Source organism: Aquarana catesbeiana, linkage group LG09, assembly GCF_042186555.1.
Source record: "Aquarana catesbeiana isolate 2022-GZ linkage group LG09, ASM4218655v1, whole genome shotgun sequence".
NCBI lineage: Eukaryota > Metazoa > Chordata > Amphibia > Anura > Ranidae > Aquarana > Aquarana catesbeiana.
Genome location: NC_133332.1, coordinates 58,894,977 through 58,915,303, shown reverse-complemented (window position 1 = coordinate 58,915,303; position 20,327 = coordinate 58,894,977). Strand labels below are relative to the sequence as shown.

The following is a 20,327-nucleotide window of genomic DNA, read 5'->3' as shown; positions in this document are numbered from 1 at the left end:
TTGGGGTTGATTTTCTAAAACTGGAGAGTGCAAAATTAGGAGCACCTGTGCATGGTAACAATCAGCTTCTTCCAGTTTGTTCAATTAAGTGGAAGCTGATTGGTTTCTATCCAGAACTACACCAGATTTTGCACTCTCTTGTTTTAGTAAATCAGACCCAAAGTGTTTAAGTCATTTTATTGCAAATTACTGAAGATAACCAGTTAATACTTTCTCTTTCCACTGTACTGTATGTGTTGAAACACACCCTCAGTGTAATAGTGAATGTATGCGTAATTACTTTTTATATACTAAGTTTCTCTTTCATACAGTATAAGAATTAGTTCAACAGAGTTTTTTGTCATCTTGCATTCCAGCACTGTGGGAAGATGTCCAAAATGTTTGCTCCACCTATATTATGAAACCTGCATAAATAGACAAAGCTTACCAAACATTCACAGTATTTTGCACATATAATCAGACACGGACACAGCGGACATGGATTTACCAGCTGATATGACTCTGCTTTTGGCTTTCCTGCTCTCCATTCTCATCTTGCATTTAGGTGTGAGGACATTTTGGAGACGTGGGCACCTTCCACCTGGACCAATACCTCTTCCACTACTGGGGAGTGTTTTAGAGCTCAGAGGAAGTAATATTGTGAACTCTCTGTTGAAAGTAAGTTTCTTCTACACTCTTTTAACAATGGATACAATTGACCTGTACTAAGTAATGTTATTAATGGCATAGGGCATGACTGGTCCACTGTTTGCTTCTCCATAAGATTAATCTAAAATAATCACTTGGACAAAAAAATTATTTTTTGATTGGGTTGATACTTTTATTACTTAGGTATTGGCCACAGCTTGCCAATTGTAAATTAACCATCAAACCAGTAAACATTTATAGCCAACACCAGATCCCCTTTTAAGTGCTGAGTGGCGAATCTCAACTTTCCTTACTTATTAGGAGCCAATTCAGCCCCCAGCCATCCAGGTTAGGCTCAGGGGGCTTACTAAGGGCTTCCTGCTCACCATTCAATGGACTCCATCAGCCACTTGCCACCACAGCCCGCAAAAGGGATAACTGCCAGCTGTGACAATAAAATTGGTTTGCAGCAAACAGAAATTACATAAACCAATAGTAAACATTGCAGCCAGGATTTAACTAAAAGAGTATAGAACATTAACACAACAGACACAATACATAGCCCAAGTCGATTTTTTTATTTTATTTTTTTTCATTATTGATTTTATTTAGTACCCTTTTTTTTTTTTTTTTTTTAAACATAACAACAAAGTACAACAAAAAATGGAGGGAGGGTGGGGACTTGTTCCCTCCTCAGAATTGTACAGACTGAGGGATCATTAATTCACGTGATGCAGAAGTCTCTTCCTTTTTTACTTTTTCCCATCAATAACCTGCCATCAAATTTTTACCACCTCACCAACCACCCCTTAGCCATTGCTTAACCCTTTTTACACTAATGTTCTGTTCCGAAGGAACTGTCTCCAGTCATGTTGTCTACTGTGTTTATAACACAGGCCATTGCTGGGGTTTCCAAACTTTCTAAACAAAGGGCCAGTTTACTTTTAATTAGACTTTTGGGGGGGGGGGGGTACTGTGGCCATCGGGGGTAGAAATTGCCTTGGCATCAGCAGGAATAAACAGTGCATTATGGCATTAGGGGAAGGAATAGTGTCCCATCGTTGATGTCAGTAACAGGAATTATGCTCCATTGTTAGTGTCTTGAATCAGTGGGAGGAAAACTGCCCCAAGAGACAGGTAAGGGCAAGCAAAGGGCCGCAGTTTGGAGACTACAGGTATAGGGCCTTAGTTATTACAGTGTCTGAAAGTGGATCTGTCTCTGTTGCCCCTCAGCAACCAGATTCAAGTAGGCCATTGCATAGTATGAAGTGTTGTTTGTACCTAAGGTCTCTACAATCAATGCCACACAAGATAAGGAGGGAATGAGAATTCCACACTTACATGTTTGTTTTTAGATGCGGTTATCCTTTGAAAGGAAACATTTGCCTAAGACCCCATACACACAGGCCCGGATTTACTCCCTTTGCCGCCCCAAGGCCGGGTCCTTCAATGTCGCCCCCCCCCCCCCCCCCCCATGAGAACACTGAAAATAACTGGCTTTAATTGTACAGATTGAAAATACTCTGTAATGCAGAAAATGCCTTTTAAAGATTAGTAGCAGTAAACTCCCTACAACTTTTTTAGTTCTAACTTTTCTTTTGGCAAACTCATCGATAATATCCTTGTAGGACAAAGTATTTAAAAGTTCTGACTCAATGCAAGTAAAGCTAAACTGTTCGGTCTTTCTTGACCCAATTATGATCGTAAATAGTTCTTTATGCAAATACATTTCATTAATTTTTATGCACCACAGCTCAGTTGCAGTGTATAGAAACAGTATGCATTTTGCACCACACTGCTCAACACACATAGAAAACATTTTTTTTTCTATTGCCCTTGCAGAGACCTGTGTTTTGCTAGTGCAGAAATCACAGACCCCCTTTTACATCAATGTCTTCAGTCCCCCCCCTTCACATCACATCACAGACTTCCTTTTACATCAGTGTCCTCAGTCCCCCCCTTCACATCACAGACCCCCTTTTACATCAGTGTCCTCAGTCCCCCCCCCTTCACATCACATCACAGACCCCCTTTTACATCAGTGTCTTCAGTCCCCTCTTTACATCACATCACAGACCCCCTTTTACATCAGTGTCTTCAGTCCCCCCCTTCACATCACATCACAGACCCCCTTTTACATTAGTGTCTTCAGTCCCCCCTTCACATTACATCACAGACCCCCTTTTACACCAGTGTCCTCAGTCCCCCCCTTCACATCACAGACCCCCTTTTACATCAGTGTCCTCAGTCCCCCCCTTCACATCACAGACCCCCTTTTACATCAGTGTCCTCAGTCCCCTCTTTACATCACATACCCCCTACAGTATGTGTAGCTGCTGACTTTGAATTTTTTAAGGGGCGGGCGCAACTCCGCTTTAAGTTCGCCTCTCTCTGGGTTTAACAATATGCTCAAACGTTCTGAAAGGTGTGCTCAACTTAGGTGCAGAAATTCACTTTGTACTCCACTTTATTTCCATAACTCTCTTTATGTATCAGATGTGGAAACAATAAGGTGAGAGCACATCTAATACCAAAAGAGAGTAATGGAAATAAGGTGGAGTACGAAGTGAACCGCGCCATTACCTGGAGGGACTGGCAATAAGGAAGTTAAAACAGGCAGGGAGGAAATGTGATATCAACTCCTCTCTGCCTGTCGACTGCCCCTGAAAAGTGACCTGAGCATTGATCACTTTTCAGTGGAGTGGCAGTGCCTGCTGTAAGTGGGTACAAGCCTTTTGGGCTCACACTGGTGCGCTGAGGTTTGGCTGCAGTGCTGGTGTACTGGTGGTTTTCCTTAGCTTCAGTCCCATAGACTTCTAATAGGTTGTGCGTTTTGCTGTGTTTTCTGAAAATGCACCAAAGATGTAGCACTTTTTGTGCACTTTCAAAGAATGTGTCTAAAACATGCAACCTAATATAAGTCCATGGGACTGGGGGTAACCTGCAGGAAGACTGTGAATACACCAACACTGCAGCCAAACCAGTGTGAGCCCACTACATAGCACACAGGACCAGGTACTGTACAGGCTGCTATAAGAAAACTTTAGTTGCAGAAGAACGAGGAGGAAGGGGGAGAGAGAGCAGGAAGGGTAAGAAGTAGGAGGGGGGAGAGGCTGGTCTCAGCTCGCTTACTTGGATATCCCAGAAGGTTCAGTCATGGGCTTCATTTTTAGGATGTGGCTTCTGACTGCTCTGTTTTACCTTTCCCACCCACATATCCTCTTCCTAGTTGCAGCACACGGGCTGCCTGGAGTGTGGGCGGGCACAGGGCGAGAACGGCAGGAGGAGGCATTCGTGTGGAGGAGGGAAGGGGCTGTACTGGCTGGGCTCTGTATGCAACGCCGACTGTGAGCCCTATGATAGGTGCAGCCAACATCCATCAGCTGTCACAGAACACTTTGCCGACCCGCAGCATAGAATCCAGCTATGCCTGCCACTCGAGCAGTAGTACCCGGCCAGCTCCCGAAGTTCTGAGCCAGAAGCACAGCGGCCTTTGTGCAGGACATCGGAGCAGCCCGGGGGAAAATTTCCACTCTGTGCCCCGGCCCAGCCCTCCCTGCCGCCCCTACACCACTGCCGCACTGAGGCCTGGCCTCGTACACCACTGCCGCCTGGCCTCGGTGGCATTGTGGGAAATGCGGCCCTGCATACACACTATACAACTTTTGTTGTCACATTTCCTTTAGATTTACCAAAACCATGTAGTGCAAGGGCCTGCCTGAATGCATACAAATTGAAACTCTTAAGGTTTTACCTCATATTATATGGTTTTGGTAAATTTAAAGGAAAAAATCTACAGAAAATTGGATAGTGTGTATCCAGCTTAAAGTGATTGTAAGGGTATTTTTTTTTTTTTAAATAACAAACATATCATACTTACCTCCACTGTGCAGCTCGTTTTGCACAGAGTGGCCCCGAACCTCGTCTTCTGGGGTCCCCCTGCGGCTCCTCCCCACATCAGATAACCCCCTGGGAGAAGCGCTCTCCCAGGGGATTACCTTGTGGTGCACTCCCAAGTCCAGCGTTTGGCGTCCATAGAGACCAAATGCAGGACTTGGCCCCGCTCCCCGCGTCATTGGATTTGATTGACGGCAGCTGCTGCTATCAAAATATCCAATCAAGAGCCGGGTGCCCGTGGAGAGAGAGACAGTGCGTCCCCGCCGACTGAATGAAGGGGTTCAGGTAAGTAAAATGGGGGGGCTAGGAGGCCAGTGACCGTCCAGAACACAGCAGCCAGACTGGTAACTGGAGAAACCCTGGGAATCACCCTGGCCCTGAGGACCCTCCATTGGCTAGCCGTGAAGGACTGGGTTACATTTAAGACCCTCTGCCTCACTCACAAATGTACAGAAGGAAAAGCCCCATAATACCTCTGCGACAAAATAAAGCACTACACCCCAGGTCACCCACTCCAGTCAACTAACCAGAACCTCCTCCACATCCCCAAGACCCGTTATAAATTAAAAGGCAAAAGAAGGTTTCCAGTCCAAGTACCACGGCTATGGAACGCTCTACCCGCGGACATCCGCTCGGAAGAAAACCATCTGGCCTTCAGGAAGAAGCTCAAGACCCATCTCTTCTGAAAACCCAGGCAGACACTGGCGGCAAAAGCGCCTTGAGGCGATTTAGTTTGCATATGTAGCGCTATAAAAATTATTCATTCATTCAATGATTCATTCACCTTAATGCATAGGATGCATGGGGAGGGGGGTGAGTCATACATTCGTCGGCTATGAACGGTGAATGCTGGACTCGGGAGCGCACCCGCAAGTAGTGCTTCTCCTAGGGGGTTAACTGATGTAGGGAGGAGCCGCGAGAGCCGCCGAGGGACCCCAGAAGACAAAGATTGGGGCCACTCAAAATGGGGCCACTCGAAACATGCAAAACGAGTTGCACAGTGGAGGTAAGTATGATATGTTTGTTATTTAAAAAAAAAAAAAACAAACCCTTACAATCACTTTAAATATACTACATCAGCAGTGGCCCCCGCAGGTGATGGACGGGAAGCCGGCAGGCTCACCTTATTAGAGGACGAGGGGTAGGGCTGCTGCTGCTTGCTCCAGCCGAGGGAAGAGGTGAGGCTTCTCCTCCTGACCAAACAGGAAGTGGGTCCTAAGACTCATGGAGCTCCCCAAATGGCACTTTCATTGGATGGGTCGATATGATGTCACTCCCACACATGCGTATGGTATTGCCGAATTTCTACAGTGAGCTGCTATTATCCTGCATATTAAAATAATTAGTTATTTAAAGCTTCTCTAAACCTAAAAACAAACTATTAACATATTTCAGCTTACCATTTCTTAAAGTGTTTGTAAACCTCAGACGTGAAATATGAACAAAGCATATACATCTATAGTGTGTAATTGTTTCAATCCAGAGCACTAAGTGTAATTTCTGTCTGCTGCATTCTTCCTCTGCATGAGTCACTTCTGACAAGTTTTTCTGACACCAAGAGAAAAAAAGGTGACGGGGAGGGAGCTCCAGCACACAACCTGTGTTTGACAGCCTCAGCTCTGTTCCGGTGTGTTGTGTGAAGGGGGGTGTGTCCCTTCCCTCCAATCAGATCCCACTAAGCTCTGCACGGTGTAGCTTCAACTCCCCGCCACTGCTTCTCAGAGTTGAGAGACTCTGTGTAAATTCTGCACTTTGAACAAATGTAGAGGACAGATGGGTGCAGATAAATAGGTATAATTTATGTAGGAGTATTTGTTTCATCTTTGTGTATCATCTAAGTATAGTCACTTCATTGGGTATATGTAAAGATTTACAACCACTTCAAACACTTACGAACGGCACACCGTGTATATACGTTGCTACTTTGATGTTAAATACCGTTGTTATGGGAGCAGATAGTCCCATATTCTGTAGTTCTTATCTTTCACTTACATGTCATAGTAAACCTCAGATTACATGTGTTAATGTTCATAGCTTTAATTCATTGATTAAGTAGGTTGATCGATTCATTCCAGACAATCAAAATGTCGTCTATAGGGATGAGCCGAACACCCCCCTGTTCGGTTCGCACCAGAACATGCGAACAGGAAAAAAGTTCGTTCGAACATGCGAACACCGTTAAAGTCTATGGGACACGAACATGAATAATCAAAAGTGCCAATTTTCAAGGCTTATATGCAAGTTATTGTCATAAAAAGTGTTTGGGGACCTGGGTCCTGCCCCAGGGGACATGGATCAATGCAAAAAAAAGTTTTAAAAACGGCCGTTTTTTCAGGAGCAGTGATTTTAATAATGCTTAAAGTCAAACAATAAAAGTGTAATATCCCTTTAAATTTCGTACCTGGGGGGTGTCTATAGTGTGCCTGTAAAGGGGCGCATGTTTCCTGTGTTTAGAACAGTCTGACAGCAAAATGACATTTTGAAGGAAAAAACTCATTTAAAACTACTCGCGGCTATTGCATTGCCGACAATACACATAGAAGTTCATTGATAAAAACGGCATGGGAATTCCCCAAAGGGGAACCCCGAACCAAAATTAAAAAAAAAAAATGACGTGGGGGTCCCCCTAAATTCCATACCAGGCCCTTCAGGTCTGGTATGGATATTAAGGGGAACCCCGGCCAAAATTTAAAAAAAAAAATGACGTGGGGTTCCCCCTAAATTCCATACCAGACCCTTCAGGTCTGGTATGGATTTTAAGGGGAACCCCGCGCCAAAAAAAAAAAAAAAAAAACGGCGTGGGGTCCCCCCAAAAATCCATAACAGACCCTTATCCGAGCACGCAACCTGGCAGACCGCAGGAAAAGAGGGGGGGACGAGAGTGCGGCCCCCCCTCCCTCCTGAACCATACCAGGCCACATGCCCTCAACATTGGGAGGGTGCTTTGGGGTAGCCCCCCAAAACACCTTGTCCCCATGTTGATGAGGACAAGGGCCTCATCCCCACAACCCTGGCCGGTGGTTGTGGGGGTCTGCGGGCGGGGGGCTTATCGGAATCTGGAAGCCCCCTTTAACAAGGTGGCCCCCCCCCTGTGTGAAATGGTAAGGGGGTACATAAGTACCCCTACCATTTCACGAAAAAAGTGTCAAAAATGTTAAAAATGACAAGAGACAGTTTTTGAAGAGAAGAAAAGAAGAAAAGAAGAAAAGAAGAAGAGAAGAAGAGAAGAGCGGGAGCCTCCCCCCCATGCCATGGGTGCGGAGCGGCCCGAGGAGAAGAAGACAGAAGACGCCGCGGAGGAGATGCTGGACGAGAACGCCGGAGGAAGAACCAGAAGAGCCAGAAGAACCAGAAGAACCAGAAGATGAAGCAAGATAGAAGAAAGAAGAAGCATTTAAATAAAGGAATTGTCAAAAACTGTCTCTTGTCATTTTTAACATTTTTGACACTTTTTTCGTGAAATGGTAGGGGTACTTATGTACCCCCTTACCATTTCACACAGGGGGGGGGGGCCAGGATCTGGGGGTCACCTTGTTAAAGGGGGCTTCCAGATTCCGATAAGCCCCCCGCCCGCAGACCCCCACAACCACCGGCCAGGGTTGTGGGGATGAGGCCCTTGTCCTCATCAACATGGGGACAAGGTGTTTTGGGGGGCTACCCCAAAGCACCCTCCCAATGTTGAGGGCATGTGGCCTGGTACGGTTCAGGAGGGAGGGGGGGCCGCACTCTTGTCCCCCCCTCTTTTCCTGCGGCCTGCCAGGTTGCGTGCTCGGATAAGGGTCTGGTATGGATTTTTGGGGGGACCCCACGCCGTTTTTTTTTTTTTTTTTTTGGCGCGGGGTTCCCCTTAAAATCCATACCAGACCTGAAGGGTCTGGTATGGAATTTAGGGGGAACCCCACGTCATTTTTTTTTTAAATTTTGGCCGGGGTTCCCCTTAATATCCATACCAGACCTGAAGGGCCTGGTATGGAATTTAGGGGGACCCCCACGTCATTTTTTTTTTTTAATTTTGGTTCGGGGTTCCCCTTTGGGGAATTCCCATGCCGTTTTTATCAATGAACTTCTATGTGTATTGTCGGCAATGCAATAGCCGCGGGTAGTTTTAAATGAGTTTTTTCCTTCAAAATGTCATTTTGCTGTCAGACTGTTCTAAACACAGGAAACATGCGCCCCTTTACAGGCACACTATAGACACCCCCCAGGTACGAAATTTAAAGGGATATTACACTTTTATTGATTGACTTTAAGTATTATTAAAATCACTGCTCCTGAAAAAACGGCCGTTTTTAAAACTTTTTTTTGCATTGATCCATGTCCCCTGGGGCAGGACCCAGGTCCCCAAACACTTTTTATGACAATAACTTGCATATTAGCCTTTAAAATTAGCACTTTTGATTTCTCCCATAGACTTTTAAAGGGTGTTCCGCGGCATTCGAATTTGCCACGAACACCCCAAATTGTTCGCTGTTCGGTGAACTTGCGAACAGCCAATGTTCGAGTCGAACATGAGTTTGACTCGAACTCGAAGCTCATCCCTAGTCGTCTATATAGTGATACCATGTCAAAATCTTGTCTGTGAATTGTGTAAGATTATCATCCGACAAGAAGGACTGCACCCACTCCCCCAGGTACAAGTTAGCATAAGATGGGCCGCAGCATGTCCCCATTGCCATACCTTGCATCTGGAGGAAGTGGGTGCCATAAAATGAAAACACATTATGCGTAAGTATATATTCTAGGGAAAGGAGAACAAACTCATTGAAAGCCTGATTATCCCTGTGTGATTGGGATATGGCATGTCCAATAGCCAAGATGCCCAACTGGTGGGGGATGGAGCTATAAAGAGCTTCAACATCTACAGCCACCAGTAGGGCATCTGGCGGCACCACCAGTTCCTCAAGGTTTTGAAGAAGGTGCATAGTGTCTCTAATTTACAAAGGTAAATTAGTAACATATGATCTAATTTGTTCGTCAATGAATTTGCTTAGATTTTCTGTTATCCCACCTTGGTCTTCCTGGGGGATTTGTTTTCATCCCTATGAATTTTGGGTAAACTGTAAAAAGTCGGTATTTTGGGATATGGGGTTCGTATTAAATCTCAGTTTGTTGATAATATTGTTCAAATATGCATTATCAGCCAAGAGGTAAAATTCTTTATTGTATCTCTCAATTGATAATCTAGAGCTAGGTCTGTACCATTCTTTATTGTTAAAGGATTTTTAGACACATAGCTTTATAGTGAAAGTTGGACATGTTAACACTATTCCCTCCCTTGTCTGCTGGCTTTATCATTAACTGATGTTGATTGCTCAGAGTTTGTATAGCCAATCTGTATTGGGCAGACATATTGGGGGTTATTTACAAAAGGCAAATCCACTTTGCACTACAAGTGCAAACTACAAGTACTCTTGAAATTGCACTGAAAGTGCACTTCGAAGTGCAGTTGCTGTAGATCCGAGGGGGACATGCAGAGAAAATAAAAAAACAGCATTTTAGCTTGCACATGATTGGATGATAAAATCAGCAGAGCTTTCCCTTTTAGAAATGGTACCATTTAGAAATGGTACCTTGACTTTCAGTGTGAGTGGTGATATGTGTATTGAGGAGCCGATCGATATCTACTCGATCAATCAGGTCAGTCTCATTCCGTTCGTTGAGTAGACTGATAATATCGTCCAAGGCTTTATCGTTTTTAGTCTTTGTTTCTGTGGATGTCATATCTTTGCTATACGTACTTTTAAGCATGAGTTTTCTAGCAAAGAGTTGTAAATCTTTTATCACTTCGAATTTATCTACATCTGATTCTGGACAAAAGCTTAAACCTTTTAATAAGACTGTTGTTTCCTCACAAAGCACATATGAAGTATACATGCCATATATAATATACAGTTATTGAAGGTGAGGATATGCATATCACCACACTATATATTTTTCTGAATTCCTTAGGCCACATTACTTTGGTGTCTCACCACTGGGACCCCTGTTCTCAGGTTTACCCGCCGCCTTGGGGGACGGCCGAATTTGCATCTCTCCTGTCTGGTACCCTATCTGCTATGGGACCCTGTCTAGGTCCTCTGTTTGTTTCTTGTTTTTATTCATGCTTGAAGTCACAAGATACCAGTGGTATGTGATTTTCATTGATGTTTACTATATTATGGGCTTGAAGTACGGTCTATTGTGATGTTTGATATAATATTACTGTTATTTTCCTTGATAGATATATTGTACGTTTACTGCTCTCTCTGTATAAACCCCCGAAGAAAGGCATTCAAGCCAGAAACATTGGGTACACCAGAGATATCTTAAAGTGGTTGTAAACCCTTACAGACCACTTTTGACTACAGGTAAGCCTATACTAAGGCCTACCTGTAGCTACCATGGATATCCCCTGTATCTGCATGTGCCGACGTCATTGGCACATGCGCACTGAAGCAATGGCACGTACGTGCCGTTTGCTTCAGTGAGTGTGCCGCTGCCGGCGGCCCCGCGCGCGCGTGCCAATGACAGTGCCGGAGCCGCCATACCTGGAAGTAACTCCGGGAAGAAATGTCGCCGGCCAAGGCTGTGTATGGGCACCGCTGCGGGGGCTTCGATCTCATGAGAGTATTACATAATAAGCTAGTATGCTATGCATACCAGCTCATTATGCCTTTGTCTTGCAGGTCTTTTTTTTTCATGTGGGTTTACAACCACTTTGTAAAGTATTGTTACATGTTTCCAGCAATTCATGCAATTTCTCAGATAGAAATAGTTTTTTTTAATATATTGTATTTTGTATTGTAATAAAACTTTATATTTTTGTAGATGGTGGAATTCCTTTTTTCTATTACAAGGGATGTTTACATTCCTTGTAATGAGAATAAAAGTGATCCAATATTTTTTTTTAAAGGGATAGTTTAAAAATAAAAAAATAAAAAAGTAAAATAAATAATAATAAAAAAAAAATGTAAAGTGTCCCTCCGAGCTCGCGCGCAGAAGTGAACGCATACGCAAGTCACGCCCACATATGTAAATGGTGTTCAAACCACTCATGTGAGGTATTGTCGTTAGGGTGAGAGCAATAATTCTAGCACAAGACCTCATCTGTAACTGAAAACTGGTAATCTGTAGACATTTTTAAACGCTGTCAATGGAGATTTTTAAGTGCCAAAGTTTGTCGCCATTCCACGAGTGGGCACAATTTTGAAGCATGACGCTTGTAAGACCGGTGCGCAAATATGGTGTGACAAAGTATTGCAACAATCTTCATTTTATTCTCTAGGGTGTCTGCTAAGAAATATTTTATATATATATATATATATATATATATATATATATATATATATAAAATGTTGGGGGTTCTAAGTAATTTTCTAGTAGCAAAAATAAAAATAAAGATTTTAACGTGTAAACAACAAGTGTCAGAAAAAAGCTTGTTCCTTAACCACTTGCCGACCGCCGCACGACTATATACGTCGGCAGAATGGCACGGGCAGGCAAAAGGACTTACAGGTACGTCCTTGCCTGCCCGCGGGTGGGGGGTCCAATCGGACCCCCCCCCGGTGCCAGCGGCGGTCGGATCGAGGTCAGGGTCGATCGAAGGTGAGGGGGAGGCCACTCATTCGTGGCTCCCCCCTCGCGATCGCTCCTGGCCAATGACGAGCTTCCTCGGCTTCTGTGAATGTAAACAGAAGCGGGGGAAGTGATGTCATCTCTCCTCGAGCCGGTCTTTTTGATCTGGCGCCGAGGAGAGAAGACATCCAAGTAAGTGCACCAACACTACACTAACAGTAGAACACGCAGGCACACTTGTCACCCCCCTGTCACCCCCCAGTCACCCCCTGATCACCCCCCTGTACCCCCACACATACTGACACCAATAGCAGTTTTTTTTTTTTCTGATTATTGCATTGGTGTCAGTTTGTGTCAGTTACAAGTGTTAGGGCAGTTAGGTTAGCCCCCTTTAGGTCTAAGGTAACCCCCCTTAGGTCCAGGGTACCCCCCTAACCCCCCCTAATAAAGTTTTAACCCCGTGATCACCCCCCGTCGCCAGTGTCACTAAGCGATCGTTTTTCTGATCGCTGTATTAGTGACACAGGTGACGCTAGTTAGGGAGGTAAGTATATAGGTTCGCCGTCAGTGTTTTTTATAGCGACAGGGACCCCCATATACTACCTTCTAAAGGTTTTAACCTCTTGATTGCCCCCTAGTTAACCCTTTCACCAGTGATCACCATATAATTGTTACGGGTGACGCTGGTTAGTTGGTTTGTTTTTTGTAGTTTTTTATAGTTTATTATAGTTTATTATAGTTTTAGGGCACCCGCCGTTTATTACCTTATAAAGGTTTAACCCTCTAATTGCCCGGCGGTGATATAAGTTAAGTTTTTAGGGTCAGAAAAGGTCTGCGTCGCCCCAGGCAGCGTCAGGTTAGCGCCAGTACCGCTAACACCCACGCACGCAGCATACACCTCCCTTAGTGCTATAGTATCTGAACGGATCGATATCTGATCCGATCAGATCTATACTCCCCAGAAGTTTAGGGTCCCCCAAAAAAACGCAGTGTTAGCGGGATCAGCCCAGATACCTGCTAGCACCTGCGTTTTGCTCCTCGGCCCAGCCCAGCCCACCCAAGTGCAGTATCGATCGATAACAGTCACAAAACACTAAGCACACATAACTGCAGCGTTCGCAGAGTCAGGCCTGATCCCTGCGATCGCTAATAGTTTTTTGGTAGCGTTTTGAATCAGTCGCTGACAGTCAGGAGCTTTTTTGCCTGTGAGTCTCACTAGTGTACCCCTAAATTTAGAGCCCAAAATGGCAAATCGAAGGTACACTAGTGAAGAGGCCTACACGTTTCTGAGCATGACAGATAGTAAAGAGGAAGTAACTCATCTGTCAAGTTCAGGCTCAGAATACGATCCTGTAGAGGACAGCGGCTCCATGACAGATAGCTCTGACGACGGAGTTGTGGTCCCTGCTAGGGTCAGGCGTACCAGACCCCGAACTTCTTCTTCTGTCCTTGAAGTGCAAGAACCGCAGGTCCCTCGTATGGAGCAGAGCAGTACTAGTGCCGCTATTCCTTCTGGTGAACTGGCAAGCACCAGCGGCCTAGTACACCCTGGTCGTACAACCAGCACTGCAGTATCACGTGGTGACGTGGCCAGTCCCATAAGTGCAGTTCAAGCTGGTGAGGTGGCAAGCACTAGTAGGGTCCCGCTGCCACCAAGAAGACGAACACAGGCCCGTCGTGCCCATAGTGCCCTTCCTGCTGCATTCGCCAATCCGAATTGGGTACCCACCACTTCTGCAGCACCCGTATTGCCCCCATTCACTGGCCAACCCGAAATTCAGGTGGAAACAGTTGATTTTACGCCACTGGATTTTTATTCACTGTTTTTCACCGAAGATCTCTATAGATCTATTGTGGACCAAAGCAATTTATACGCTGGTCAACACATCGCCACTATTCCCCAGTCCTCCCTTGCCAGAGATTGGAGACCAATTACGGTCTCCGAATTTAAGATCTTTCTGGGCCTTTCCCTCAACATGGGCATAACCAAAAAGAGTGAGTTGCGGTCATATTGGTCCACTGACCCAATTCACCATATGCCCGTGTTCTCTGCCTCCATGACCAGGGCACGATATGAGCAGATTTTGCGGTTCATGCACTTCAACGACAATGAACTCTGTCGTCCTCGTGGAGACCCTGAATACGATCGGCTCTACAAAATTCGGCCCCTCGTAAACCACTTCAACCAACGTTTTGCAGACTTGTTTACTCCCCATCAAGTTGTCTGCGTTGATGAGTCCCTGATTAAATTTTCTGGCCGCTTGTCATTCAAACAGTACCTTCCCAGCAAGCGTGCCAGATACGGGGTCAAGATGTATAAGCTCTGTGACAGGGCCACAGGCTATACATGTAGATTTATGGTTTACGAGGGCAAAGATAGTCACGTAGAGCCGACAAACTGCCCTGACTACATAGGAAGCGCTGGCAAGATAGTGTGGGACTTGGTGTCACCCTTATTCGGAAAGGGGTACCACTTGTACGTGGACAATTATTACACGAGCGTGCCACTTTTTAGTCACCTTTTTGATCATCAAATTGGAGCATGTGGCACTGTGCGACCTAATCGCTGGGGCTTTCCTCAGCGGCTTGTAGATTCCCGTCTTAGGCTGGGGGAGAGAGCCTGCTTGCAGTGTAATAACTTGCTCGCTATGAAGTGGAGGGACAATAAGAATGTTTTCGTTCTTACCTCCCTTCATGCAGACACGACGACCCAAATTACTACGGCGACTGGTGTTGTGGAGAAACCCCTCTGTGTCCACGAATATAACCAAAATATGGGAGGGGTGGACCTCAATGACCAGTTGTTGGCGCCGCACCTAATTGCCCGTAAGGCCAGAAGCTGGTACAAAAAAGTGTCTGTATACTTATTTCAATTGGCTTTGCTGAACGCTCATGTGCTATACAGAGCTTCAGGACGGACTGGATCCTTCCTTAAATTCCAGGAAGAGATCGTCAGAGCCCTTCTGTTTCCAGACGGTGCTCCACCTCACCTTCCCCAACCAAATGCAGTAGGCCGGCTGCATGAGAGGCATTTTCCTTATGCCATCCCGAGTACCCCTACCCAACGAGCCCCCCAAAGAAAATGTCGTGTCTGCAGCAAGCGCGGATTTAGGCGTGACACCCGGTATTATTGTCCCTCCTGTCCTGGCAATCCTGGTCTTTGCATTGGTGAATGTTTTGAACGCTACCATACACTAGCTGAGTTTTAGCGTAGGGTACAGCACTGCACAGACTAGGACACACTTTCACAGGGTCTCCCAAGATGCCATCGCATTTTGAGAGACCCAAACCTGGAACCGTTACAGTTTTAAAAGTTACAGTTATAAAAAAAAAAAGTAAAAAAAAAAAAAAAATACACAAAAAAAATATAAAATAAAAAAACCAAAAATAGTTGTCGTTTTATTGTTCTCTCTCTCTCTCTATTTTCTCTCTATTGTTCTGCTCTTTTTTACTGTATTCTATTCTGCAATGTTTTATTGTTATGTTTTATCATGTTTGCTTTTCAGGTATGTAATTTTTTTTATAGTTTAATGTGTTTTAACCATTTTTTTGTTTTCAGGTACGCCATTCAGCTGCAGCGCGGATTTATTTATCTTGACAGCAACAGCGTTTGCTCCCACGATACATAAAGCCGTGACTCCAGCGCTGTCGGAGGTGATTTCACCACCACAGTTACATACTTCAGCATATATGCCGAAGCGTGGGGGCAGCAGTGGGTGGAGGAGCGATTTGCTCCTGCCTTTTGTGGGAGGATGCCCCCATGCTTCGGCATATATATATTTTAGGTAGGCACAGGTTGCGTTAAATGTTTTATTTTTTACTATGTTTTTTTTTTTGTATTTGCTTTGCAGGTATGGTAAGTATTACTGTTATATTGTAATGTTACTTTGTTTTTTGTTAACCATCATTTGCTTAGCAGGTACGCCATTCAGTTGCAGCGCGGATTTATTTATCTTGACAGCAACAGCGTTTGCTCCCACGATACATAAAGCCGTGACTCCAGCGCTGTCGGAGGTGATTTCACCACCACAGTTACATACTTCAGCATATATACCGAAGCGTGGGGGCAGCAGTGGGTGGAGGAGTGATTTGCTCCTGCCTTTTGTGGGAGGATGCCCCCATGCTTCGGCATATATATATTTTAGGTAGGCACAGGTTGCGTTAAATGTTTTATTTTTTACTATGTTTTTTTTTTTGTATTTGCTTTGCAGGTATGGTAAGTATTACTGTTATACTGTAATGTTACTTTGTTTACCATCATTTGCTTAGCAGGTACGCCATTCAGTTGCAGCGCGGATTTATTTATCTTGACAGCAACAGCGTTTGCTCCCACGATACATAAAGCCGTGACTCCAGCGCTGTCGGAGGTGATTTCACCACCACAGTTACATACTTCAGCATATATGCCGAAGCGTGGGGGCAGCAGTGGGTGGAGGAGCGATTTGCTCCTGCCTTTTGTGGGAGGATGCCTCCATGCTTCGGCATATATAAAACGGTGCATGTATGCCCATCATTAGAAGTGGGTGGATGAAGGGAGGTATTCTAATGGTGGGCATACCCACCGATCAAGATCTTTTTTTCGTTCAGCCCACAGGCTGCATGAAAAAAAAGTTTACAATGTATGCCCAACAAGGACCAGCAATGTACTGGTATGTTGCTGGACTTTGAGTGGTTATACCAGAATGATGCCTGCAGGTTTAGGTATCATCTTGGTATCATTCTTTTCAGCCAGCGGTCGGCTTTCATGTAAAAGCAATCCTAGCGGCTAATTAGCCTCTAGACTGCTTTTACAAGCAGTGGGAGGGAATGCCCCCCCCACCGTCTTCCATGTTTTTCTCTGGCTCTCCTGTCCCAACAGGGAACCTGAGAATGCAGCCGGTGATTCAGCCAGCTGACCATAGAGCTGATCAGAGACCAGAATGGCTCCAAACATCTCTCTGACCTAAGAAACCGGAAGCTACGAGCATTTCATGACTTAGATTTCGCCGGATGTAAACAGCGCCATTGGGAAATTGGGAAAGCATTTTATCACACCGATCTTGGTGTGGTCAGATGCTTTGAGGGCAGAGGAGAGATCTAGGGTCTAATAGACCCCAATTTTTTCAAAAAAGAGTACCTGTCACTACCTATTTCTATCATAGGGGATATTTACATTCCCTGAGATAACAATAAAAATGATTAAAAAAAAAAAAAATGAAAGGAACAGTTTAAAAATAAGATAAAAAAGCAAAAAAATAATAAGGAAAAAAAAAAAAAAAAAAAAAAAGCACCCCCTGCCCCCCCCCCCCCCTGCTCTCGCACAAAGGCGAACGTAAGTGTCGGTCTGGCGTCAAATGTAAACAGCAATTGCACCATGAATGTGAGGTATCACCACGAAGGTCAGATCGAGGGCAGTAATTTTAGCAGTAGACCTCCTCTGTAAATCTAAAGTGGTAACCTGTAAAGGCTTTTAAAGACTTTTAAAAATGTATTTATTTTGTCGCCACTGCACATTTGTGCACAATTTTAAAGCATGTCATGTTTGGTATCCATGTACTCGGCCTAAGATCATCTTTTTTATTTCATCAAACATTTGGGCAATATAGTGTGTTTTAGTGCATTAAAATGTTAAAAAGTGTGTTTTTTCCCCAAAAAAAATCGTTTCAAAAATCGCTGCGCAAATACTGTGTGAAAAAAAAAAATGAAACACCCACCATTTTAATCTGTAGGGCATTTGCTTTAAAAAAATATATAATGTTTGGGGGTTCAAAGTAATTTTCTTGCAAAAAAAATAATTTTTTCATGTAAACAAAAAGTGTCAGAAAGGGCTTTGTCTTCAAGTGGTTAGAAGAGTGGGTGATGTGTGACATAAGCTTCTAAATGTTGTTCATAAAATGCCAGGACAGTTCAAACCCCCCCCAAATGACCCCATTTTGGAAAGTAGACACCCCAAGCTATTTGCTGAGAGGCATGTCGAGTCCATGGAATATTTTATATTGTGACACAAGTTGCGGGAAAAAGACAAATTTTGTTTTTTTTTTTTTGCACAAAGTTGTCACTAAATGATATATTGCTCAAACATGCCATGGGAATATGTGAAATTACACCCCAAAATACATTCTATTGCTTCTCCTGAATACGGGGATACCCCATGTGTGAGACTTTTTGGGAGCCTAGCCGCGTACTGGACCCCGAAAACCAAGCACCGCCTTCAGGCTTTCTAAGGGCGTAAATTTTTGATTTCACTCTTCACTGCCTATCACAGTTTCGGAGGCCATGGAATGCCCAGATGGCACAACCCCCCCCCAAATGACCCCATTTTGGAAAATAGACACCCAAAGCTATTTGCTGAGAGGTATAGTGAGTATTTTGCAGACCTCACTTTTTGTCACAAACTTTTGAAAATTGAAAAAAGAAAAAAAAAATATGTTTTTCTTGTCTTTCTTCATTTTCAAAAACAAATGAGAGCTGCAAAATACTCGCCATGCCTCTCAGCAAATAGCTTGGGGTGTCTACTTTCCAAAATGGGGTCATTTTGGGGGGTTTTGTGCTATCTTGGCATTTTATGGCCTTCGAAACTGTGATGGGTAGTGAGAAGTGAAATCAAAAATTAACGCCCTTAGAAATCCTGAAGGCGGTGATTGGATTTCGGGGCCCCGTATGAAGCTAGGCTCCCAAAAAGTGCCACTCATGTGGTATCCCCATACTCAGGAGAAGCAGCAGAATGTATTTTGGGGTGTAATTCCACATATGCCCATGGCCTGTGTGAGCAATATATCATTTAGTGAAAATTGTCACTTTCCCGCAACTTTTGTCAAAATATAAAATATTCCATGGACTCAACATGCCTCTCAGCAAATAGCTTGAGGTGTCTACTTTCCAAAATGGGGTCATTTGGGGGGGTTTTGTGCCATCTTGGCATTTTATGGCCTTCAAAACTGTGATAGGTAGTGAGGAGTGAAATCAAAAATTTATGCCCTTAGAAATCCTGAAGGCGGTGCTTGGTTTTCGGGGGCCCGTACGCGGCTAGGCTCCCAAAAAGTCCCACACGTGTGGTATCCCCGTACTCGGGAGAAGCAGCAGAATATATTTTGGGGTGTAATTCCACATATGCCCATGGCATGTTTGAGCAATATATCATTTAGTGACAACTTTGTGCAAAAAACAAAAAAAAATTGTCACTTTCCCGCAACTTGTGTCAAAATATAAAATATTCCATGGACTCAACATGCCTCTCAGCAAATAGCTTGGGGTGTCTACTTTCCAAAATGGGGTCATTTGGGGGGGTTTTGTGCCATCTTGGCATTTTATGGCCTTCAAAACTGTGATAGGTACTGAGGAGTGAAATCAAAAATTTATGCCCTTGGAAATCCTGAAGGCGGTGCTTGGTTTTCGGGGCCCCATACGCGGCTAGGCTCCCAAAAAGTCCCACACATGTGGTATCCCCGTACTCAGGAGTAGCAGTAGAATGTATTTTGGGGTGTAATTCCACATATGCCCATGGCATGTTTGAGCAATATATCATTTAGTGACAACTTTGTGCAAAAAAAAAAAAAATTGTCACTTTCCCGCAACTTGTGTCAAAAAATAAAATATTCCATGGACTCAACATGCCTCTCAGCAAATAGCTTGGGGTGTCTACTTTCCAAAATGGGGTCATTTGGGGGGGTTTTGTGCCATCTTGGCATTTTATGGCCTTCAAAACTGTGATAGGTAGTGAGGAGTGAAATCAAAAATTTATGCCCTTAGAAATCCTGAAGGCGGTGCTTGGTTTTCGGGGCCCCGTACGCGGCTAGGCTCCCAAAAAGTCCCACACATGTGGTATCCCCATACTCAGGAGAAGCAGCTAAATGTATTTTGGGGTGCAATTCCATATATGCCCATGGCCTGTGTGAGCAATATATCATTTAGTGACAACTTTGTGCAAAAAAAAAAAAAAATTGTCACATTCCCGCAACTTGTGTCAAAAAATAAACTATTCCATGGACTCAACATGCCTCTCAGCAAATAGCTTGGGGTGTCTACTTTCCAAAATGGGGTCATTTGGGGGGGTTTTGTGCCATCTTGGCATTTTATGGCCTTCAAAACTGTGATAGGTAGTGAGGAGTGAAATCAAAAATTTATGCCTTTTGAAATCCTGAAGGCGGTGCTTGGTTTTCGGGGCCCCGTACGCGGCTAGGCTCCCAAAAAGTCCCACACATGTGGTATCCCCATACTCAGGAGAAGCAGCTGAATGTATTTTGGGATGCAATTCCACATATGCCCATGGC

General features: G+C 44.4%; 1 protein-coding gene across 1 annotated transcript in view; it reads left to right on the top strand.

The window, feature by feature from the left end:
• The first annotated feature begins 426 nt into the window (after positions 1-426).
• Positions 427-20,327, top strand: part of LOC141107689 (cytochrome P450 2B4-like) — a 94,133-nt gene continuing 74,232 nt past the window's right edge. Inside the window, exon 1 of the mRNA XM_073598592.1 lies at positions 427-657. Within this exon, the coding sequence (XP_073454693.1) occupies positions 478-657 (180 nt within the window). The 5' untranslated portion in view covers positions 427-477. The remainder of the gene's footprint in view (positions 658-20,327) is intronic.